This window comes from Xenopus tropicalis, chromosome 1, assembly GCF_000004195.4.
Source record: "Xenopus tropicalis strain Nigerian chromosome 1, UCB_Xtro_10.0, whole genome shotgun sequence".
Lineage (NCBI taxonomy): Eukaryota > Metazoa > Chordata > Amphibia > Anura > Pipidae > Xenopus > Xenopus tropicalis.
Window position 1 is genome coordinate 136,224,654 of NC_030677.2, and position 24,485 is coordinate 136,249,138.

The 24,485-nt window shown below is 39.8% G+C and overlaps 1 protein-coding gene across 7 annotated transcripts; it reads left to right on the forward strand.

Moving 5' to 3' along the window:
• Positions 1–11,756: 11,756 nt before the first annotated feature.
• habp4 (hyaluronan binding protein 4) lies at positions 11,757–22,997 on the forward strand. Of its 7 annotated transcripts, none has more exons than XM_012958918.3 (9): positions 11,757–11,860; positions 14,488–14,766; positions 17,037–17,187; positions 17,647–17,805; positions 19,583–19,654; positions 20,350–20,427; positions 21,487–21,649; positions 22,195–22,368; positions 22,524–22,997. In XM_012958918.3, the coding sequence occupies exons 2-9, from the start codon at positions 14,493–14,495 to the stop codon at positions 22,578–22,580; spliced, it is 1,128 nt and encodes a 375-aa protein (XP_012814372.1). In that variant the 5' UTR covers positions 11,757–11,860; positions 14,488–14,492; the 3' UTR covers positions 22,581–22,997. The 7 variants fall into 7 exon arrangements, with proteins under 7 accessions (XP_012814372.1, XP_012814376.1, NP_001004789.1 ...); XM_012958922.3 differs by having other exon boundaries at positions 19,586–19,654; XM_012958901.3 differs by lacking the exon at positions 11,757–11,860 and adding an exon at positions 11,909–12,050.
• Positions 22,998–24,485: the final 1,488 nt, after the last annotated feature.

The window sequence follows — 24,485 nt, forward strand, 5'->3', positions numbered from 1 at the left end:
CCAACAGCCAATCAGACTTCACCTATTGAATTTTTTTTGTTTAAATTTAAAATGCTGCTTTTTTCACACTGTTTATGTCAGGGTTCCCAAACTTTGCGCAGTCAGTCACTGGCTGACCACGTATTCATTGTTAGAAAAAAAAAAACAAAAAAAAAACAGCCAATCCATTTCCACCCATTAAATTTCATTATATTAAACTGATGCCATTATTTAAGTATTAATTCCAAGGTTGTTTTCCACCCAGTTAGTCACTGGGTATTTGCTGTTCAAAGTTAGAAAAAGTGGGTGGAGCCACCAACAACCAATCACATTTCACCTATTTACTTTCAATGGTGAAGTGTAAAATGCTGTCAGTTCCACAATTTTTATGCCTCAGTCCCCAAACTTTGCAAAGTTGGTCACTGAGGGACTGCAGTTCAAAAATAGGAAAAGTGGGTTGGGCCACTAACAGCCAATCAGATTTCATCCATTGAATTTTATTGGTTTAAATTTAAAATGCTGTCATTCTCACACTATTTATGCCAGGGTGCCTACTGTTTGTCACTGGGTGACTTCGACTCAAGGTTAGAAAAAGTTGGCACACCCACCAACCACCAATCACAATTTACCTATTGACTTTTATTGGTTTAAATTTAAACTGCTGTGTTCCTTAACTATTAATCCTGGGGTCCCTAAACTTTGCAGAGTTAGTCACTGGGTAACTAAAGTTCCAGGTTAGAAAAAGTAGGCGGAGCCACCAACCGCCAATCAGATGTCACTGAAATTTAATTTGCTGCCATTCAGACACTATTAAAACCAGGGTCACCAAACTTTGCACAGTGGTTTTTACTATATGACTGTGGTGCAAGGTTAGAAAAAATGGTCCAAGCCAACAGCCGATAAGATTTCATTCAGTTACTTCACGTTTTTTAAACCAAAATGAAGTTTGTTCTCAAACTTCTCTTTCTAGTTTAATTTTAAAATTTAAGTGAACTCATTTTCACAAATGTCTGGAATTTACTAAAAAATCTGAAATGAAAAAGCATGTGCGGAAAAAGTTGTGAACATTTTTAATTTTTGAACTTGTCAATTTAAAACTGTAACTTTTTTGAATTGTCCCACAAAAAAACAGTGTCAAAAATCCGAAACCTCTAAAGTTTGAAAGCAAAAGAAGGATCCTCCAGGAAAAGGATATGTGCCATTGATCTTTTTTCTTTTTTTTACATGATGTTTTTTTCGTCAAAGCACGACGCGACTCTTTTCATATTTAATGCGAATTTTCGCAAATCGTACTCTTAATTCGTACTTTAATGAATCTGGCTCTTAGTGTTTTGACTCATAGTAAAACATTTCAGCGACTTTTAGAGCTACAAAAAAGGGACAATGGTAAAGGGACAATGGTAATTTTCTATTTATGATAACCCAATGGCACAAAAGTACATTTTTATGAAAATGGTTTATTTAGATGAAGAAGGGTTTTAAACGGATGGTTCACCAAGTTAACTTTAAGTATGTTATAGAATGGCCAATTCTAAGCAACTTTTCAATAATTTTCAATCATTATTTATTTATAATAGTATTTTAATTATTTGTATTCTTCTTCAAACTCTTTGCAGTTTTCAAATGGGGGTCACTGACCCCGGCAGCCAATTTTATTGTTATTTTTTGTAACTTTTTTCTTTTGAGGCCCTCTCCTATTCATATACCAGTCTCTCATCCAAACCACTTGCGGGTTGCTAAGGTAACTTGGACCATAGCAACCAAAAAACTGCTGAAACACCAAACTGGAGAGCTTGTGAACTGAAAATGAAATAACTAAAAAAATACAAAATGAAAAATGAAGACCAATTGCAAATTACCTCAGATTATCACTCTCTACATCATACTAAAGGTTAAATCAAAGGTGAACAACCCTTAAATATGAACTTTTTTTTATGAAATATATTTTTATAGAGACCTAAACTGTTTGGGGGTTTAGTTTTCTTTTGAAGGCAGTTTGGTTCTAAAGCCTCAGCACTGTGGGTTGGAAATGATGTAATGTGTGTGCCTAAATGACAAGGCACATTTTTGCAAAGACAATAAGACTGGGTGCACATGGCTACTAGCATGCCTGAAACAGAGCTGGGGAGTCAGCTACCTAGAATGCTGAGGCACATGACTTGCAAAGAGTTCATTAAATTATCACTTGCTTGGCTGTGGCTTTTTTGTATTCAAATGTTCATGTTATTTTTATCTTTTTAAAGCATACAGTTCTTATAAAGAGTATGCAGTCACAAGGTGTAAGCCTGCTTGGAGATTTTTTAGTCTTTTAGTTAGAGGCTTATTTGAAGAGGTTAGCGGGTGGATGGTCTCTCTATTTGCACCTTTTTCAGAAGATAGGAGGTGATTATCTTCCAGAGAGTATGAAGTCATTCATTTTTATCTGGGTTTGATTTGGCTCATATTTCTTTTCATGATGATGGCCCATTGTGAGGGAAAAGAGCTGAAAGATTTTAAATGGATCAGCTTTACATACTTATTCAAAAGACAATACTTTGAATACTTATTCAAAGTCAATAATCTGCTAAGGGAAACTTTAAGGAATTATGCATAGTTTTTTGGTGGATACTTTGCTCAGCCCTCTAAAAAGCTACTGTTGTATGAATAGGAACACCTTTTTTTAACTGAAACAATGGGATCTACATTATGAAATTATTTCCTAATGCTGGGACTTTATGCAAGCCTGAAATGGTATTTTTCTCAGTACACAAGGCCATAGAATCTTGGATATTTAGGAAGAAGCTTTGTTGTCAGACATGGATAACCAGGAAATAATTGAGTTTAATTAGCTCAAATTTCATGACGGATGCTTACGGTGACATTACACACATGACTTCAAGATCTTTGGCTTTGTATGTAGATCTGCATAGGGCTTTAAGTCTTGAGAGATGATTGCAACTTCTAAATCTTCTCTATGCACCTTCCCTTGGGCTTATTTGAAACAAAGGTTTTTTTTGCCGATTGCTGGAGATTAGTCAAGTTCAGAAGGTAGATTTGTAAAAGGAAATGCATTTTTTTAAAAAGGGGATGCTACAGTGATCTCTTTGAAACCTGCTTAAAAAGATTAAGATTAGGTCAGTAAAGCTTTTTCATAGTCAAAAAACCTCCTTTACAACCTGCTATGAAGGAATTTTGAGGTTCAGCTTTTCAAAAATTGGTATCAGACACATTCTCTCTGTTGTTTGAACTTGGATTTAGCAGTATTGCTCTTAATTATGCACATCTGCCAGCTGCCCTGATTACTGTCTGTTTCTCGCTCCAGTCTGCCACCTGTCCTCACCACTCTGTCTGATACTGACCACACTCCATTTTGCCACCTGTCCTGACCTTTATGTCTGTCTTCCTAGACCCTGTAAGTTCTGATTTACCAGTTAAGCGTAAGCTTTTAGAATTTCTTCTTTGTGACCCAGATAGACTCAACCACTCTGCTCCCAGATTTGGATTGTTTCACTTAAGCTGGCCATACATGTGGCGATCTCACGATGTTTCGTACGGCCGTCGGTCGCACGAAACATCGTCAGATCCGCCACACACCATTCAGGGCTGAATCGGCAGGTAAGGAGGTAGAAACAATAGGATTTCTACCTCCTTCTGCCGATTCAGCTCTGAAGGGAGAATTTTGGTCAGGCGCCTTCTATGGCGCCCGATCAAAATTTTCTAACTTGGCCGATCGGCGAGCCGACCGATTTCAGCAGCTTCCTGCGATATCGGTCGGCTCGCTGACATGCCATACACGCACCGATTATCGTACGAAACGAGGTTTCGTACGATAATATCGGTGCGTGTATGGCCACCTTTACGTAGGAGTGGTCATGCTCAGCACTCCATCAATCTCCAGTCTTTCTAGCAGGTCATAACATTTGGGAGGAAAGCTCTTTTTTGAGGCATCAGAAGGGTCTTCTTCAGATTCTTGAGACCTACAAAACAGCTCAACAGCTTGCCTCCTAAAATATCCTAAGAGATTGTTCTGCTTCTTCTTCTATTTTAGCTTTACGAAAACAAAAAAAATCACATACTGCCCCAGGGAGTGATGATGAATCCGAATTATCAACTTCCACAAAAATAAAATGTTGCATCATCTATGAGCAGAAAATTGTGTGATTCAATTGTCTGGTGCTTTACACAAAAAGTCACTTGAAATTAGTGGGATCTAATGGGTTCATACAAGAGTATTCAGTTGGCACACAATATATTTTTATTTGGGTGCTCACGCAAAGAGATACTGACACCATAAATGAAACCTTTTTTCCATCACAACATTGTCTTTGCATGCTATTTAAGAATTTGCCCAGTGCTTTTACATTACCTATCTGATCCCCCATGTTCCTCTATGAGGGGGCTGCCATATTTGTGCAGCAGGCTGAGAAGGGACAGTCAGTTTGGCAAAACAGTCAGGTTTAGGAATTTCGAGTACAAAAGCAGCCCTATCAGCAACAAATGATTAACATGATCTGTATGTAACTTTTTATGTAGATTCATATTTTAAAAAGTTGGATCAAAAAGAACCTGAAATAAACTATTTGAATCCTGGTAATTCTTTAAGAATATAATGTAGAACCCTGATTTTATGTTTATCAGAGGACTGCGTCAAAATGGCCAATCTGGGAAATTAAAAAAAGCAGCTTGCCTGTATGAGGCTGCAGAAAAAATGTCATCAGTCTTGGAAAACATTTAAAACTGGGTATGCAAAAGAGTGATTTTTGCCTTCTGGAAGCAAATAAGGATATGCAGTTGTTAAAACCACCTTAGCCTCATAGTTTTATTATTAATACATCATATGCTCTTCTGTGGAAGAGTCTTTCTTTTCAGGTGAGGGCACATTTAAAGGAGAACACAAGCTTAACTAAAGTATGGTAAAAACGCTGCACATCATGTTTTGGGCTTCTGTACCAGCCAAAGGAAACCCCAGCCCTTTAGCAGGGAAGATCTGCACCCAGGGTCGGACTGGAGGGTGCAGGGCCCACCAGGGCTTCTGCCTCAGGGGCCCCTGCACCCCCAATTGTGGCCCCACCCCTTCACCCCCCCCTGCAGGAGCCATCCAACCCCCTTCCCCGAGAACACCTAAATTAAATTTACTTACAGCACATTGGGGGAGGGAGACCAGTGGATCACCTTGCAGGGTTTGGGTTTTTCCTGGTGCCCCAGCGGCCCAGTCCGATGCTGTTTGCCCCTCCAAAGATGCCCCAGTAGCTCCCTATCTACTTTTCTGTTGATCCACTGCACATGCTCTGTGCTGATTTCAGTTACTCAGTGCTCAAAATATAACGCATTAACAGAATATAAAAGTCACAAAACTGTAAATGGCAGCTCAGTGTGATTAACATAATAATTTAATAATCAGACCTGTAGCATCAGTTAATATGACAGGATAGCCTAATTTTCTGCTTGATAATTTGCGACAACCCCTAAGCATAGCTTTTCAACAGCTGCCCAGAGCACACTGACCATGTTTCACTGAAACTTCTAACAAAATCCAAGAAGAGGATCTCCTGTGACAAGTTTGAAGGCCTTGTTTATTGCTGCTGTGGAGATGCTGAACCTTTAGACTGATGCAGTAAGTTCAGTGTATAAAATGGGGCATTTCTAGCCATATTAATGTAAGGTTTAGTTCTCCTTTAAATTTGGTCAGGCAGATTCTTGGAGCTTTAGGAAGGCTGTTATTTCTTGTGTTTTAAATATTAATTTTGGTGACATGAATGTACAAAGGAATAAAAAAAAAATAGATTTACAATGACAGTGATTTTCTTTTCTTGGCTACCCCTATGTTTGCTGTATTTTTTAAAGGCCCTCTTCTTTGTTGCTTTAAACACTGGGTTGTTTGGAGTAGTGATATTTAATCTGCTGTTTTGGCAGATTAGGCTGCAAGTAAATCTTCTTTCTGCATTTTAAGATGGCCATGCACATTCAGATTTTGATTTACAATGAATGTTCAGATATCGATCGAAAGTTTTAATGCAACGATCTAAAACTAACATTCAGATTGTAACTCTAGGATTAGAGTCCTAAAAATAACAAATTTGATTATGTTTTGCCCATTAATAATTGCCAGACAACAATTGTACGAAAGCTATGTCCAAGAAATACATTGTAGTCCACCCATGGATATCGTCAGGTAGGCAATACATGCATAGATATTATTGAACAAAGACAGCATTGGGTTTTTATAGACTTTATGACATAGTAGCATACAACATAAGAAACGTATAAGGATAGGCATTACTAGTTTACCAGTGTACACGCATAGAGATACCTGTTAACAACACAGAAAACAAGGAACTGTTTACTGCCAAACAGGTGGCTCTGTCTTCAAGGCCACGGTAGTAGTGACCAAGGTTAGCTTGAGAACAGAATCTGTCCAAGTCAGGGGGGTCTGTGGATAAATCTGCACACACAGAATGTATTCCTTATCATTCCCAGTTCATACGTTTCTTATGTCGTATGCTACTATGTCACAAAGACTATAAAAACCCAGTGCTGTCTTTGTTTTGTAGTTCTGACACTGACTTGCCATCAAATCACACATATACAGGGCCAGTTTCATCACTGCACTGCTATCATCTTCCTACATTCTAGTGGGGATCTTGTTTAATGTATACATACCATATTGCTTACTGTATTAAAAAGGCCAGTAATGTCCAGAAACACCCTTCTCTAGCTGTATCTGCTTTCCATTTACAAGATGGCCTATGGCTTGCATTGTACATCATTCCTCAAGAGCAGCAATTTGCTTTTCACCTCTTGCTAACGTATCCAATAATGCAATAAGTGCTTTCCACCCGCTGCTGCCACACTGAAGGAGATGAGAACTGATGTAGCTAGCTTGTTAACAAAGGTAGCTACATCAGTTTGGGCTTAGCTAACTAAAAGCCATAGACCGTCACTATTTATTGGACTGGTGGGGGGCTGTTTGGGTTTCTGTGTATTTCAAATGCCAGGGCCTATTTTGAATACTAGTATTGATCTGTGTTCGGCAACATATCCCAAATGCTTTAAGCTGAAGCAGAAGGGCCCTGGTTAGGACCAAGTACATTTACTTTGATTATTTGGAGCTGCTGGGCCTGAGATAGTAGCTATGGCAATGTCTTTACAAACATCCAGGCACATGTTGAACCCTTTGGGTAAGAACTGGCAAACCAAGAGATTTCTTGCCAGTTGCCCAGCAATACAGAATATAATTAGAGTATGGGGTCTGTTTATCAAAGTATGAGTTCGAATCCAGAATTGGGAAAAATTTGGATTAATTACGATAATTTCTGATGATCGCAAATATCACAAAAATGCTTACGAAAAAATCATATTAGTCACAATAAAATCGTATTGGCGATCTGAAAATCACGGAATTTTCGTATCCGAACGATCGTAAATAGCAGGAAAACCTTTCTTACTTTGATCCTTCTGTGCATGATTTTGGAAGCCTCCCATAGGACTCAATGGCACTCTGCAGCTCCAACCTGGCCCAAGGAAAGTCTCCCATAGGGCTCAATGGCACTCTGCAGCTCCAACCTGGCCCACGGAAAGTCACAATACCGAAGCTTGAATGAATCCTAAACTATTGTACTCGGCGCGACAATACGATTTTGTCACACAAATTTTGTACGAAAAAGTGGCGCAAAATACGAAAAAGTCACAGAAAATATGCACAGTACGATCAAATACAATTTTTTTGTAATTTGTACCTGTCGTACTTTAATAAATAGACCCATAAGTGTAGCAAGTCTGATCATTTGGAGCCACATTACTTTGATAAATGCGCAGCACAACTTATTAAATTTCTGTAAGAACATTTGAAAAAAAAAAAAAATGCTCAGTAACAGTAATTACCGTATATACTCGAGTATAAGCCGATCCGAATATTAGCCGAGGTACCTAATTTTACCTAAGAAAACTGGAAAAACTTATTGACTCGAGTATAAGCCTAGGGTGGTTTTTTTTTTTAACTGTCAGGCAAGTTTGGGAAGGCTAAGGAAGCTGCCATACTAAGGGGCCCATTTACTTACTCACGAACCGGCCAAATGCGTCCGATTGCGTTTTTTTCGTAATGATCGGTATTTGGCGATTTTTTTGGAAAATTATCGCGACTTTTTCATTGTCATTCAAATGTTGCGCAAAATCTGGCGATTTTTTCATAGCGATAAAACTTGCGCGAAAAGTCGCGCCTTTTTTGTAGCCATTCCGAAAGTTGCGCAAAATGTTGCAATTTTTTCGTAGCGTTCGGATTCATTCAAGCTTCAGTATGGTGGCTTTTCTTGGGCCAGGTTGGAGCTGCAGGGTGCCATTGAGTCCTATGGGAGGCTTCCAAAATCATGCTAAGTCTGAAAGTTTCGCCCGCCGCTTACGAGCGCTCAATACGAAAAAGTCGCGACAAGATACGAGCGAATCGTAATGGCTACGAAAAAGTCGCGTTTTTTCGCGAAAATCGTATTGGTAACGAAAAAGTCGCGACAATTTCCGAAAAGTCGTAAAGGTGCCGAAAAAAATCGCAAAAAATACGAAAAAGACGCAAAATGTTCGTTTTCCAATCGGAATTTTTCCAATTCGGATTCGAATTCGTGTCTTAGTAAATCAGCCCCTAAGTATCAAGTACTTGCCAACCTGCTGTGTGTGCTCCCATCGCAATGCAGCATGTCTCCCAGCACAACTGACAGCAAAGCTTCTACTTGTGATAGTGCATCAGGGTTTGCATATTCTAAATTTTCAAAGTCTGTGTTTATGTGAAAAAAAAGTCACATGATTTTAAGGCCAGAGGTGTGGATTTGGATGAATCCTGGATTCTGTGCATCCTTAATTTTAATTACTTTCATACATAAGAGGAAATTCATTTTGCTCAGTGCTCAAAGCAGCAATCTTTACTGAGTTGCTAAACCTCAGCTTCCATAATGCTTTTACTTTTGATAATATGCTGGAGAATTAAATCCAGCGATATTTGGTACTGCAACACTTATGGAAAGTATAGGTCCCCTTTAAATACGTTTTACAGCTCAAAGTGGCTTACAGTAAGATCTACAGCTTTTCTACATTAAAGTGGTTTTTAGGTCACAAGGTTCTTGTAAACAAAAGAGAACATGCAACAGTTTGTCTCACCACACAGATACATTAGAGGGAAAGCAGGAGAGATAATACCAACAAGGAGAGATTAAGGAGAGTTAATACCAACAAGAAAGCCGTGCACAAAGCAAGCCGTGCCGGGGGTAGTGGTACCGTATATACTTGAGACAGCGCTACCCTAGCAACACACACGCCGGCGGGAACCACCCATCCGTCCAACAAGAAAGCTGTGCACAAAGCAAGCCGTGCATGTCGCTCCTCACCTAAGCGCTTTGGGGGGGTTGGTGGTGGTACCTTGTATACTTGTTGAGACCTCGCGCATGCACGCCGGCGGGACCCGCCCATCCACGGGTGGCAGGGGGTGCTACCGTAACTACAATAATTAAGCAACCAGCCACCCACATAACTGAGTGCAGCAACACGCACGCACCGGCGGGACCTGCCCACCCGTCCATGGGGGGGGAGTGCTACCATATATACCAGAGTATAAGCCGAGGGTCACTTTTACAGCACATTTTTGGTGCTGAAAAACTCGCTTATACTCGGGTATATACGGTAATAGCATTTTTTTAAATCTAAGGCCAGGCCCAGATTTGTGGCGAGGCTTCAACGGCCCTGGCCTAGGGCAGCACAAATTTGGGGGTGGCAAGCCGCCCTGCAAGTTTGCTCCCATACGGAGCAATGGGGACCTCTCCCCACTGCTCCATATGCGAGTTTAAACGTCCTCTCAAATGCGCATGCGCGCGTTTGTGGGGGGGGGGGCTTACTCAGGGCGCCCGGATAAGAAATCCGGTGCTGTCTAATGCGGCCATACATGTTAAGATTTTTCTCTCCCTAATGACCAATTTTAAGTGCAATCCAACAAATCCATCATAAGGTTAGAGGGCACTGACCGATAATACATCTGTAACCTCTGTAAATAGCTGCCTTCCCGGACTAGTACCAGTAGAACATGAGTTACACTGTACTCTCTTACCCAGAATGGGCCTTCGCTAAGTGGAAGAGGAAGGTGAGGGTGTTGTGCAGCTACACCTCTCTTGCTGCTATGCAGAAAAATGAAAACAGAAGGCGCAAGAGGTTCTTGCAAATAACAAAATAATAAGTGTTTATTGAACATCCACAGGATTACTCACAATACAGCTTCAGAGGCCAGTGGTACAGGCAACACATACAGAGTGTATATACAGACTGACACTCCCCTGCGGCAGACTTGGCAGGAATCTCACTTCACCTCTGCGACACACCCAGTAGTGGATCTCTCTATCCTGATTCCCTATTCACTTGGATCCCTACACTACAGGCAATGTGGCTTGGGAGAGATATCTCCAAAACTGTAAGTCTTATGTAGGAGCTCAGTGCTGCTCATTCTAGCTCAACCCTAACTGCCTTACACTCCTAGGGGCAGATTTATCAAATCACAAGTTTGAATCCCGAAAGGGAAAAATTCGGATTGGAAACAAAAATTTCTGAAGATCGCAAATATCACGAAAATGCTTACGAAAAAATCGTATTAGTCACGATAATATCGTATTGGCGATCCGAATGTCACAAAATTTTCATACCGTACAATTGTAAACAGCGGCAAAAACTTTCCGATTTTTTCCTGCAAGCGTACGAAAAAGTTGTGCAGTGTATGAAAAGTCGTGCGGACACACGAAAAATTCGGCAAAAATACGCTCCTAGCGTTTGTGCCTTTGTAAATGTGCCCCCTAGAGTGTACTATAAAGGGAGCTACACCTGCCACTAATGCCTCATTCATGGGGCCCTGTTCCCCGACTTCAACTGGGCCTGGGCCCATACCCTGGGCTCACAGCCCACATCCACCCTGTTCCTCAGGTGGAAGCAAACAGGAAGGTGCCACTTCTCTCCCAGCACTATAACAAAGTGAGGCAGGATGTGGTCACCATACCTTCTAACCAATAGTACACATATGTTTATGAACTCACTTAGATACATTCCCTTTTGCCCAGCAACTAAGGGAATTGAAACTGTAGGGATTTAAAGCCATAGGGGCCATTTAACCCTATGGGTCCCTACACATCTATTGATTTTTCATCCATCGATCAGAAAAGTGATCGGGCAGGATTGAAAATTTTCATTATTAAAAATAAAATGTATTCATCATCCAATTGTATGCAGGGCTAAGCAGGTAGGTACCCACAGTGTTCCTAGCTTCAACTAGACAATATCGCTTGAAATTGTTTTCATTGATAAACAAATCATAAACGATTTTCAGGATAAGATTGGTCCTACAATAACAAACAATATCTTTCAAAGATCTTAAAATGTATGGCCAGCTCAAGTCATTACCTGTTTTAAATTATTTATACTTTAAAAGAGCAGACTCTAGTTATAAGAAGAAACTCCTATGGAGACAGATACAGTGCGCCGTGCATATTCTTATGGCAATGGTTAGTTTGCTGCTTAGTTGTGCTTCTGCCAAGGAGTCAGCAAATCCCTTAACACAATCTAACCAGTAGGCAGAAAGTTACCAGCACTATCGCAATCACACAGCTCCCCATCCACCTGCGCCACTAACATTAACTGCACAGGAAACCCTCTCCTGAATAAAGCATTAATCCGCAGACACAGCCAGCATGTGATTGGCCATTAGGTAACTGCGGAGGCGGGGTTAATATTGAGGGGCTTGCCAGTCATGTCTTTAAATCAGGCACCTGAGCGGCGTTAGCGTTGATAGGCTGGCCTGGCGCGATGTTGGCTGGCTTACTGGTTCGCGGAATAAATGCTCAACCGGGAGGCGGGATCTTCGTGACTGAAGTTCTGAACGTCTAATCCCGTAAGATTAGGGCGTGTTCTTTGAGGGATATTTGTGGGATGGGGATGGGATGACTGATGACTCCAGAAGGTGAGGTAAAGAGGAGAAGTAGGAGTGTCCCGGCTTCTTAGCGCATCTCTGCTTGGGACGTTAGAGTTGCTTGTCGACCGTGGCGCAGCGTTGGAGCATTGGCACGGTGCAATGCGATTGGGTACTATATGCATGTATTTGCTACTTGTAATGTTGGCTTTGTAGGTTGTGTCCCATTATATCGCTGTGAGCGTTTCCATCAGTGTTCGGCAAGGTGGAGCCATGCTAAAGTAGTTTATACATAACGCGCAGCTTATCCCGCAGGCTGAGTGCTGGTTGGGACGGTGCAGTTTGGTACAGCTATTTAATATGGTGGCGCCTCAACTGTTTAAGGATGATGGTGCTAATCTGTTATAAAGCCCATTTGACTCTGAGTGGACGGTCGGGGTTTTTAATTATCTGCTGTCCGTGTAATTTAGTATTGAACTCCCGGCATGCAGTCTGTTTGTGCAGGATTTATATGTGTTGGGCGGCGGGCTGCCCCATCCCTGGAGGCGTTTAGTTCCTGGAGCAAATGGCTTCCAACTGGCCTGGCAAACGCCATATCGCTCGCCTTCTTGCCTTTGTATAGTCCACTTAAGTGGTATGTGTAGGTTTAGCTATATAGGGATTAGTGTTATAGAAGCCATTTTAGTGGCTCTGTATTCCTATATCATTTTTTTTCCTCCCCCCTTGAGCTAAAAATTGAAAGTACTTCATGTTTTGTTCTTGCGTGCTAGATAATTACATTAATAGTTCAGATGTAAAGGTGGGCTTACAAGGGCATATTTTAAGATGGTGATTTGAGTTCTTTAGACCAAGGGTCCCCAGACTTTTTAAGGGGGGGGGGGCAGGTAAATTAACTTTGAGGTGGGGGCTCCCTAGTTTGAGGATGCCTGCTTAAAGGTCCCCATACACGGGCCGACTATAGCTGCCAATATAAGTCCCTTGGACCGATTCGGCAGCTAATCGGCCCGTGTATGGGGAGAGCAGAGCGGCCTGGCCGACCAATATCTGGCCTGAAATTGGCCAGATCTCAATCGGCCAGGTTAGAAAATCCGGTCGGATCGGGGACCGCATCGGCTCGTTGATGCGGTCCCCGATCCGACTGCCCCATTGCCGCCCACATAATCCGATCGTTTGGCCCCAGGGCCAAACGATCAGATAATTTTTTTTTTTACCTAAATGCTCCCCGATATCGCCCACCCGTAGGTTGAGCGGATCTGCTCGTGTATGGCCACCTTTAGACTGACTCGGCTGCTTATCTGCCTGTATATGGGCCCCCTGATGGGGCTCCCCATTCGCTAACTGGCTGAAAATTGGGCACGTTTGATTTTCCTGTAAGATTGGGGACTGATTTGCCTTACTGAAGCAGTCCTTGGTCCAACTGCCCCTTTACTCTTTGTAATTTGATTGTTTGGCCCTAGGGCCAAACTATTGAATTAGCCCAAAATCGTCCACCTTAGCTGGGCATATTGGGAGAAGATTCACTAGTCAACCTCGCCAAACGAGCGGATCTTAAAGGAACAGTAACACTAAAAAATGAAAGAGCTTTAAACTAATACAAATATAATGCACTGTTGCCCTGCACTGGTAAAACTGGTGTGTTTGCTACAGTAACACTACTATAATTTATATAATAAGCTGCTGTGTAGCCCCAGGGGCAGCCATTCAAGCTGGAAAAAAGGAGAAAAGGCACAGGTTACATAGCAGATAACAGATAAGTTCTGTAGAATACAATAGTGTTTTATCTGTTATCTGCTATGTGCCTGTGCCTTTTCTCCTTTGAATGGCTGCCTCCATGGCTACATAGCAGCTTATTTATATAAATTATAGTAGACTTTCTGAAGTAAACACACAACTTTTACCAGTGCAGGGCAGCAGCACATTATATTTTAGTTACTTTTATACACTTTCATTTTTTGGTGTTACTGTTCCTTTAATGTGTGCGCCCATCTTATCTGCACACTGGTAACCTCTACTTTCTGGAATATGGGTGAATTAAGGAGGCCAAAAACAAGGGTGTCTGCTGTTATAGGTAGACAGCTGTGAGTTACATTTGAGCAGTATTTAAAGAAATACTGTCATGTACTGTAAACAAAATAGTATACCATAAAAATCATGTCAGATACTTTTTTTTATGGAAAATTGATTTTAGAACACCCTTATGACATTGGTGGTGGTTTAATAAGATTTGGATATTGAAGGTGAACAACCCCTTTAAAGGACAGTTATACATAGTGTCTTTTTATATTTTTTCCATTTGTGCAGTCTGCTGAACAGTCATACTTGTCTACAAATGTCAACTTATGCAAACAGTGATTTATATTGTGTTGTGATCTCTTTGCAAATGCTAGCAGGGAGTCTAGTTTATCATCCAATGGGAAAACAAGGGTATTTTCCCATAGCATGTATGGATACCATAGGTCTTACAGCAAAAACTTCCCCTATATTGAATACAATTCAGTAGGACGCCGAGTAATCTTCCAATTTAAGATAATTAGGCTTTCCTAACCTTTCTTAACTTGTGAAGTTTAAATTATAAAATAATTAATACTGCTCTTGTCATGTTTTTCTAGATACAATGAAGCAAGCGCCAAGTAGCCCTGATAATGTTGCCATGCAAGATAACTTTGGCTGCGCAGTTGAAAACCGCTTCAACCAGCTTCTTGATGACGAGTCTGATCCATTAGACTTTCTGTATCAATCAGGTGTAGAGATCACCCGTCGCAAAAAGAAGGAAGAAGCAGCTGCAAAGAAAAGTGCTAACCAAAAATCTGGGAAAAAGGAATCCCAAAAAGAAAGAAAGGCTTTCCTTGCTGGAGGGAGCACAGAAGTCCAAGGGACTCAACAAACAGGTTTGAGTAACAAAACTAGTCTTCATACTTGTCCAATATCATTGATGCACACTTCTAGCAGAATGATACCTGAATTATCTGTTGAAATGGTTTTAAACAAACATTAGTTTTGTGTTTTCTAAATATGTCAGGCTGTTTTCAGTGTTACAGGCTCTTTCTTTTAAGAGTGTGATGCACATTTTGTTATTGGGACAAAAAACCTTATCTAGAATGCATTAAAAAGTAATGTCTACAATGTGTACAAATATCTTAGGGGGGTCATTTAGGGGACCACAAGTGCAGTTGTGCTTCTTCCACTGCTTCCTGACCAGGTGTTGGTTCCTGGTTCCCTTCATACCCAGAATCAATAGGTGCATCACACTTGCACTTAAAGAATCGAACACCAGAAATGACTCCAGAGAGACTGAAGAGCAACTGCGTCTAATTTTCTACTAATTGCAGTTGCTTTTATTTAGATAACTGGAATTCTGATAGAAAATGCTATGTTGTGGGGGATAAAGTGCCAGTTACACTCTAAATTTTACAGTTTTGCTCACTGCACCTGTAGATTTAAATGACCCTCTTCTGTCGAATGCCTGTGTGTTAAAAAAAATCTTGTAGACCTAATGGAAAGGGAAGGCCTGCTAAAACTTGATATCATATCATAGTATCATAGGTTAAGCAATTTTGATCTCATTTGTTTTTCATATTTGCCAACATTAATTTAGCATTATTAACAGTTGCATTGGTAGTTCTGGTATTAACATTTCATTTAATTGTTGGTAATAGATTTGTTTGCATTGGCAGTAGTAGCATATTATTGGCACTGGTAGTGGCAGCATAGTATAAGTGGTGATGGTAGTAGTAATAAAGGCAGTAGTACTGTTAGAATTGTTTCAGCATTGATGGTGCTAGTATAAAAGTAGTATTGCCAGCATTAATTTGTACCGTTTTGGCAGTGTTTATGCTCTTGGTATATGTTGTCATTAATAGTTTATTGTGTTGGTAGTAATGCTATCAATATTACTATGGTGTTACTGTTAGTACTAAGTATTAACCGCATTAACACTGTTGGCATCATTAATAGTACTTGGTATTGTCGGCATTATTCTTGGCATTGTCAGTGGGGCAGTAGTCAGTGCTAGTGTGTTGGCAGTATCAACAGTTCTGTAATGTGTTGGTTATTTTAACTTTGGTAATATAAGTAGTGTTAACTTTAATAGTATGCTGTACTTGGTTGGTACTATTGGCAGTATTAATAGTTTTGGTAGTATTCGGACTATTACATCCATTCCTATGTGTTAATAGTAATAAGTAGTATTGCCAATTAGCAAAAATAGTATCGTTCATATTGATATCACTAATGCAGGTATTGCAAGTGTAATTTATGTATTTGTGTATGGATAGTTAGGAGCATTAACAATTGTTGGTGAAATCAATGGCAGTAAAGACCATTACTAGCTATTGATAGTACTGTAGGTAATACTGCCATCTGTAGAATAAAAGGTATCGGTAGTACAGGACTGTAGTATTGAGTGATTTAATAGCAATTGTAGTACAGGTATGGGATCTGTTATCTGGGAGCCTGTTATCCCGAAAGTTATGAATTACAGGAAGGCCATCAACTTTAAGACTTGATCAAATTTTTTTTTTCCCTCTGTAATAAAACTGTACCTTGTAATCCCACCTACAATATAATTAATCTCTATTGGACACAAAACAATCCTATTTGGTCTAAATGGTTTTTTTACTAAAAGGAGATCCAAGTTATGGCAAGATTCCTTACCTGGAAAACCCCAGGTCCCAAGCATTCTTTTGTTAGTATTGAGAATAGCAATTGTAGGATTGGTAATTTTACAACTAACAGGAAAGTTTGATAAAACGTTACTAATTGTCATGGCTGGGAAATGCTTGGTGTGTACATATGTTGCAGAAATCCTGAGTTAAACATAAATGACAAAGTTTAGCAGGCTATGCGCTGGTACATTTCAATATTTTTTTGATTGCAAACCACAATGAACTGGGTTTACAAAATGTTTTGCTTTTCAATAAAAAAAAAAAAAAAAAAAAAGTAAGAATGGTTACTGGCTTTTTTTTTTTTTTTTTTTTTTTTTATATAATATATAGATAGATATAGAATGTAAGTGTTTAATATGGTTATGTAGGGTGCTTGAGTTACACCTACACAATTTCTATGGTGATTAAAAGCCATAACATTCTAAAGGCCTGTTTTACATGTAACTGGAATGCTACTGTTTGCTTCTCCTTAATAAAATATTTTCCCTTTGTAGGGCAGAAGCATGCACCAAAGAATACGGTAAAAGCTACTCAAAATGAAAATGTTGGCTCACAAGTTAAAGTTGACCGCGCTGAACGAAGAACTGCCTTCAAGGAGGTCCGTCCCAATATTATGGATAGAGCGACTGAGTACAGTATTGAAAAGTAGGTGAAGATGCCAGTGTGCACATTGGAAGCATAAAAAGTTGATAAACACTCCATAGTTCTGCAGTTACAAAAACCTTTTTCTCTAATCCAGTATCTGGTGGTCATACATATTATGTTGTATGCAATTTGTGGTTTGCGGATGGATCAAAAGTGGTTAGAAAAAAAAACGGTCTAAGGTCTCGATAAAAACTTACTTACTGATCAGGTGTATCAGCTCTGTTCTCTTAAATGTAGAATGTTTAATGCTTTATTAAAAAGCACATAGCAGATATTCTCAACTTTTTTTTTTTTTATTCATCATACTTTTTAATGCCATTGTGTTGGCTTCTTAAAGTTTTAAATTTTTTAAAGTTCCAGGTGACGCAACCTCTGAACAACAAAAAATCTAAAACTTTTAATTGCAACCATCCTGAACATGCAGCTTGCTATATCTCTAAATGTAACCATTTCTGCTAGACCAATGGAAATCATGGACCAAGATAAGCAAACCAGAAACTATGGTGCTGGGAGAGGAGGCATGCGAGGCAGAGGAAGAGGTGGCTTTCCAAGAAATACAGAGAATGATAATATAAGAGGAAAGCGAGAGTTTGATAGACATAGTGGCAGTGATAGAGCGTAAGTATATTCATGGATAGCTGACCCTCTTTGCAGTTTTTGTATTTTGACAAGCTTTTGTGATCTGTGGGTATGGCTTAATGTCTTGATAGCAGAAAATTTGCATGTTTGTGGTAACTTTTTTTGACAAAAATAACTGACAAATGTGTTGCATGCAGATAAATGACATAGTCCACACTGGTGGTTCTATTGAAGTCCTGAGACCTAAACTATAAACCAATAGGCACCTTTATGTAAATGTATTCCAGGAGAATGAGCTGGAAGTGCATATAAAAGAGTAAAATAGTGTAATACGTACAATACACAACCAGTGTGCAAAGTGACAAAACAATCAATCAAGTTGAAGGAAGTAGAGGAAGTGGCTTCTCTAAGAGCTCCTGGTACTGAAACTTATATTGATTGGAGAATCAGCCAGATCCATCATTGGCTCTATATTTGGCACAATATCAATGCTAGATTGTAAGCTCTTTTGGGCAGGGCCCTCTTCACCTCTTGTATCGGTTACTGATTGCTTTATATGTTACTCTGTATGTCCAATGTATGTAACCCACATATTGTACAGCGCTGCGGAATATGTTGCCGCTTTATAAATAAATGTTAATGTAATGTAATCTGGTGAGTGTGCATTTTTACCACATTTGGTGGAGGCACACGCTTTGCTCACTTGATTGTTTTGTCATTTTGCACACTGGTTGTGTATTGTACGAATTAACACTATTTTACTTTTTTTTTTTTTTCTAATGCGCTTCCATCATTCTCCTGGAACACATTTTGAGGCCTACTCAAAGGGGGCTTTTTTGAGGAAGCAGCAATCAAGATTCACACACACACAAGAAGGTTTTTTTTTTTACACTTTAACGCCGAGTTTTTGATTTGTTTTTTGCTATTTGATCTTTATGTAAATGCTTTTGTAATTCCCTGTGGACAGTTATAACAGTTGCTTGTCTTAACATGTGCCTAGCAGTTTCTATATTACGTTGAAACCAGCAACTGCAGAGATTATTTCTTGGATAACTGTTGGTCTATTTACATTACACTTCAAATGGGATTCTTGTTTTTCTAGACTAATTGTGCCTTCATAAATACTCAGTGGGAGAGGATACTTGTTCCTAACACATTTGTAAATCTCCCAATATATACTATAGCGTTGCACACTTTGCCAAACAACCCACTCTCTGTGCTTATTTTTAAGTAATATCAATATGTTCGTATAAAAATAGTTAGGAACACGTCAGTATTAGTAGGAACTCTGTACATGGACTTCACGTATAAGATTACAAAACTGCTGGTACCATTGGGCTAGGGGATAGAGTTGGAACCAGCACCACTACTACATCCTTTAGACACAGCTTTAGGTGCCTGGGAGTGGAAAACCTGTTGTCAGTCACGCCAGGCTAGGGACAGGAGGATTGCTCTGTATCTAGCCCAGTGTGACTAACACAATGGCACCTAAAGCTTTGTCTGCTGCATTAAGTACTACTTGCCTGGGGACACTTTTTTCTACACGAATCCATGCACGAACATTTTTTATTTGAAGAAACTCTTGCAGATGAATTGTAATGATTCGAGAATATTAATGACAGGATAGATGCAATGTTCCAGCAACAGGAAGCTTTACATTGAATTTTATTGCAGGAGAGTTCATGTCTCGCTTGTTTGTCATATTTAGTGTGAGTTTTTGCGTTTTAATTACTGAAGAAAATGGGGGGAAAACTCTCCTATGCATCTGTCCCTCTTAATGTTCTCTGTTCATTCAAAACCAACAAATTATCTCTAGTAGAATAAGACCAGAAGACAAGAGGGGTGGAGGTGGACCTCGCAACTGGGGCTCTATAAAAGAAGCTTTCAGGTATGACCCAGGTATCCTTAAGACTAATGCATTATTAAAATACAGATGTGACAAAAGATGGAGTAGGTGGTCCATGTTACCTAGATACCAGGGAAATAAAAGTTTAACAACCAGATAATTGGAGTTTTCTAGTTGATCAAAACCCACATGTCTAAACAAACTCCACTGATCTAAACAAACTATATGATATAGTACAATAAGTGCTTGACAGAACTGATATGGGTAAGGAAGCCGTGATATATTCTAGAAATTGCAGATGTAAAAGGAACTTGAGGTGGCCATATCTGTTAAGATCTGCTTGTTTGGCAGGGCACAAAACAAGAGGATCTTTACTCCTGATATGCCCACCTAAGGTGGGCTATATGGGGCTTTTTCAACTGTTTGGCCCTAGGGCCAACAAATTACAATGATGGGTATAAGCCTTCAGACCGAGATTCCTACTTTAATTGATAAAGGTGTGTAGCATTAATTTTTAAAAGGCTAGATATGATCAGCATTTTAAAGGATATTTTGGTTTTTGCATTTTGTTGCAGTAGGTGAACTCAAACTCTTACCCATCCAATGTAGTCTGAATACATGTGACTGTTGTAATATTGCTATTTTTTGGGTATAGATATTTTGCATTCAACAATTAGTTAGTCTGGCTGTTTAACAGATCGCTAGCTAAAGAAACAAATACACTTGTATTTTTTAAGTGAGATTGAGGCGGTTCCAGTAGAAGAGCAAGTTGAGCCTACTGAAACAACAGAAGCAACAGAGGAAGAACATGGCAAGTAAGTTTTGTTACACAAAGAACATCTTGCATTCACTTCCTGAACTACTTTTCCTAATCTGATTCCAGGAAATAAATAGCATGGGAACAATAGATTGGTAGGAGCTGAAGAGCCATATATGACTAAGGCAACGGCACATGTGGCTTATGGCTAACTGGACAACTTGTGCTTATGGCACAAATTAAATGTTTTGGCCAATAGTTGTTTGTTTTTTTTTTTTTTTTTTTTCTTTCCAAACAATTCCTTTTAACTGTAAAGGGAAGCAGTCGGATATTGTAAAAAAAAAAAAAAAACCTTAACGACAAAAAGAATTCGGGGAGATTACTTGCCCACCATAAATCTTCGTTACCACAGGCGACTAATCTCCCCGCAATGTCATCCCACTGGCACCGGATATCACTGGTGGGATGGCATATGCCTTGCTTTGGTTTCCCAAAGTTGCCTCACAAGGAAACTTGGGAAAACCTGAAGCGATGCATATGCCATCCCACAGGTGATTTACATTCTTCCGATGCTGCCGGTGGGATGACATTGTGGGGAGATTAGTCGCCTGTGGTAATGAAGATTTATGGTGGGCGACTAATCTCCCCGTGTGCCTCTGCCCTTAGAGCATATATGTCAAACACAAGGCCGGGGGCCAAATCCAGCCCACCTGGCTGTTTTATGTGGCCTTTGGTGAGTGTGTCTGACAATCCAGCCTGATCAATTTCCATTTTCCTCACATTGTAACTAAGACTAAGGGGTATATTTATCATGCTGTTTAAAAAGTGGAGTGAAGCATTACCAGTAATGTTGCCCAAGGCGTCCAATCAGTAATCTGATTTCAACAGTAGCAAAGCATCTATTGGCTGCTATGAGCAACATCACCGGTAATGTCTTACTCCACTTTTTACAGATTGTGATAAATATACCCCTTAGTACCTTACTAAGTATATTAATGAAAAATTTGGCCCGCGACTTAGCCTGTGTTTTTAGATTTTGCCCCCTTATGTGATTTAAGTTTGACAACCCTGCCTTAGAGTATGGAGAATTATTAAACATGAGTGTCTGTCTTTGTAGAGTTCCTGAAGAAATAAATGAAGGATTTTCTCAAGAAATGTCCCTTGATGAATGGAAGTCTCTCCAGGATCAGAACAGGGCTAAGACGGAATTTAACTTGCGTAAACCAGAAACCTCTGTGCCTTCCAAAGCTGTGGTAATCCATAAATCTAAATATAAAAATGTAAGTATTTGATTTTTTTTTTTCCCCTCCGTGATGAGCACACAGCACAATAATCATAATCTATACACTGAGGGCCTGTGCCCATGTGGTAAGCACAGATGTTGCACTTCAAGCAGTAATTGTGATCTGCCTTTCCATTGGGCCTGTACCACTGCCACACCAATCATTGATGCCCTCATGACTACACAGCAGCTTATTTATATGAACTATAGTAGTAATACTAAAGCATACCAGTGTTACCAGTGCAGGGCAAAAGTACTTTATATTTTACTACTGTTATTTGGAAACACTCATGCATGCTGCATGTCTCAAAATACATAATACAGGTTTTGTGTATCTAACTAAATACTAGTGCGAATAAAATGGAATAAAGGAGCTTGGGTGTGCAGAAATATGCATAAGTTGCTGTGTAAAGGCTCTAAGTTTATTGCTAAACCTGTTACTATGATTGGATTTGCATCAGTTTTCATACTAGGTGTGTGGCATGAGCTGAGCTTCAAATATATATTATAATTTTTTTTTTTCTGCCCACTTTTTAAAAATAGAATATAAGTGAAAATGAAGAGGAATATCATTATTGCTTCAGAAAGCCTGTGAATGATATCACTGCTCGGTTAGATATTAACTTTGGAAGTCTGGCCCGCCCAAGTCGTGGGAGAGGAGCAGGAGGACGTGGACGTGTAAGAAGAGAAGAAGCCTTCCCACATGAAGTCGTTAATGTAAATAACACACTTTTTTTTTGGGGGGGGGGATTCTGCATACAGCTGGCTTGTTTTTACAGATTCTCTTGAAGGCCCAGAGTGTGGGCAACCCTTATCTAAAAAGTTTTGGATCGGCTGAGTTGCTTGGTTTTGATGTAGATCTTCTCTTTTAGGTTCTCTCTGATGCCCCAAACCCAGATGATCCTGAAGACTTTCCTGCTCTGGTTTAACTGGATTTTCTTCAGCTGTGGTTTTTCACTTAATTCCAAATGCCTAGAAAGTTTGAAGATGGGGAACACAAACTTTGTAGATGTAGATAAGACATGATTGCACTTGATGTGAAGGGTTAAAATGGGGGAAGAATTTGAGAATCAGCACTTAAGTTTGGTTTTGCTAGATTGTAGCAATGATCTGCAACTGGAGAATGGTACTGTTCCCTTACTGAGGGGATGAATTGTAATCCTGCTACTTAAAGATTTTATAGGAAAACTTATTGCCATTTGGAGGGAGGAATATGTTCATTATTGAAATCCTGTACATAAAAATTCTGCCTTCCCTACCTCGGTGTATAAAACCTTCATGCAATGGTATTGGAATTTTGCAGTGTTAAAATAAATCATTAAAGTTGCGTACAGTGCAAAAATGAATGATTTCTTTTATGTTTTTCTATAACCTAGTCTTTCTTTGTATTATACATAATCATGTATTATCCCATAATGAGAAAATGCCTTTTTAATTCTTCCCACGATTAACCTGGATTGCCGTGACTTGTGGCGTTCCAAAGGGGAAGGCATTTTCAGGAGCTTCTTTGCCTGCAGCAGTATGTGCCTAACACCCCGAGAGTTCAGCTAATTCCAAGGCAGAGTCTTGTCTCGAGCAGCCGCTTGCTATCTCCTCTTTTGTGTTGTGTGTTTTCATGCAATGGTCTTGTTGACAAACACACTTATGACATGCAGAGAAATAGGGAGAGGCAAATACTTGGGATTCAAACACAAATGCTCAAAGTATCTGAGCAGATTGAGAGGTGGCCAGTTAATAAGAGTTAGGGAGTGTACTTGTTAGCATGTAATGAGGCAAGAAATATATCCAGATTTTGAGAAGCTTATAGCATCTTAGTGAACACCGTATAGCGAATGTAGGGAGGGATAAGGGCCCAAGTTGTGAACATTACTGAATAACCGCATCTCAAATCCTGTGAATCGGACAGGAAGAAAGGTTTTGCCAGAAGCTCCTGCTTTTGACGTCCAATGAGTGGTATGGCAGCATGTGAGGAAACTGGCTCATGGTTCACCAGGTGTTTGCTCTGCCTGTCATGGACTTGTCACTTCCTGACTGTCTTGTCACTTCTATTTCCAGCGCATTCACACTGGGACCCAAATTGGGGTACTGTGAATTCAAGGTTGGACTTGCCCAACACGGCACTGGAAAAAAACCTGGTGGGCCCCAGTCTTGTTTGGGCATGTTGGTGGGTGAGCTGGATTGCTGTTGACCGGTAAACAGGGGGGGGGGGGTGCTGGGTTTGCTTCTGTAAAAGTCATCCAAAAGACAAAATCTGAAAACTGCATTTCAAAAGACAATTTAAAAAAGTGGAGATAGAGGTCTGTGTATAAGGCCATCAACCATTTCTGGGTAAACAAACTTTAGGGTGCCATACACGTTCTGATTTTAGTCTTCCAATGAAAGTTCAGATAATTGTTTGTGTGTTTAAATAAAATTATCTGAAACTAATGTTCATGCAAAGTGTAGGATGAAATAGTTGTCAGACACCAATTGTATGAAAGTGACTTCCTGGAAATGCATTGTAAGTCCCCCAAGGATATCCTCAGATACACAATACACGGGCAGATTTTATCATTATCTGACCAAAATGTTTAAACCTGTCCAATTGACTAAACCACCGATTGACATGGTACAAAAATTATCAGAACGATAATTGAGCATACACATGGTCCAAAAATTCTATGAAACTTAGTTTTATACAATTTTATTGGTATGTGTATGGCCAGATTTTAAGGTCATTGTGTTGGTGCATGTCCCACTTCCTCTTGAGCTTCAATTAAAATCAATTACCCTGCAGAATTTGCTTGTACAATTCAGAATTCATTGTTGCCAGGACAGCTTGCCATCATTGATGG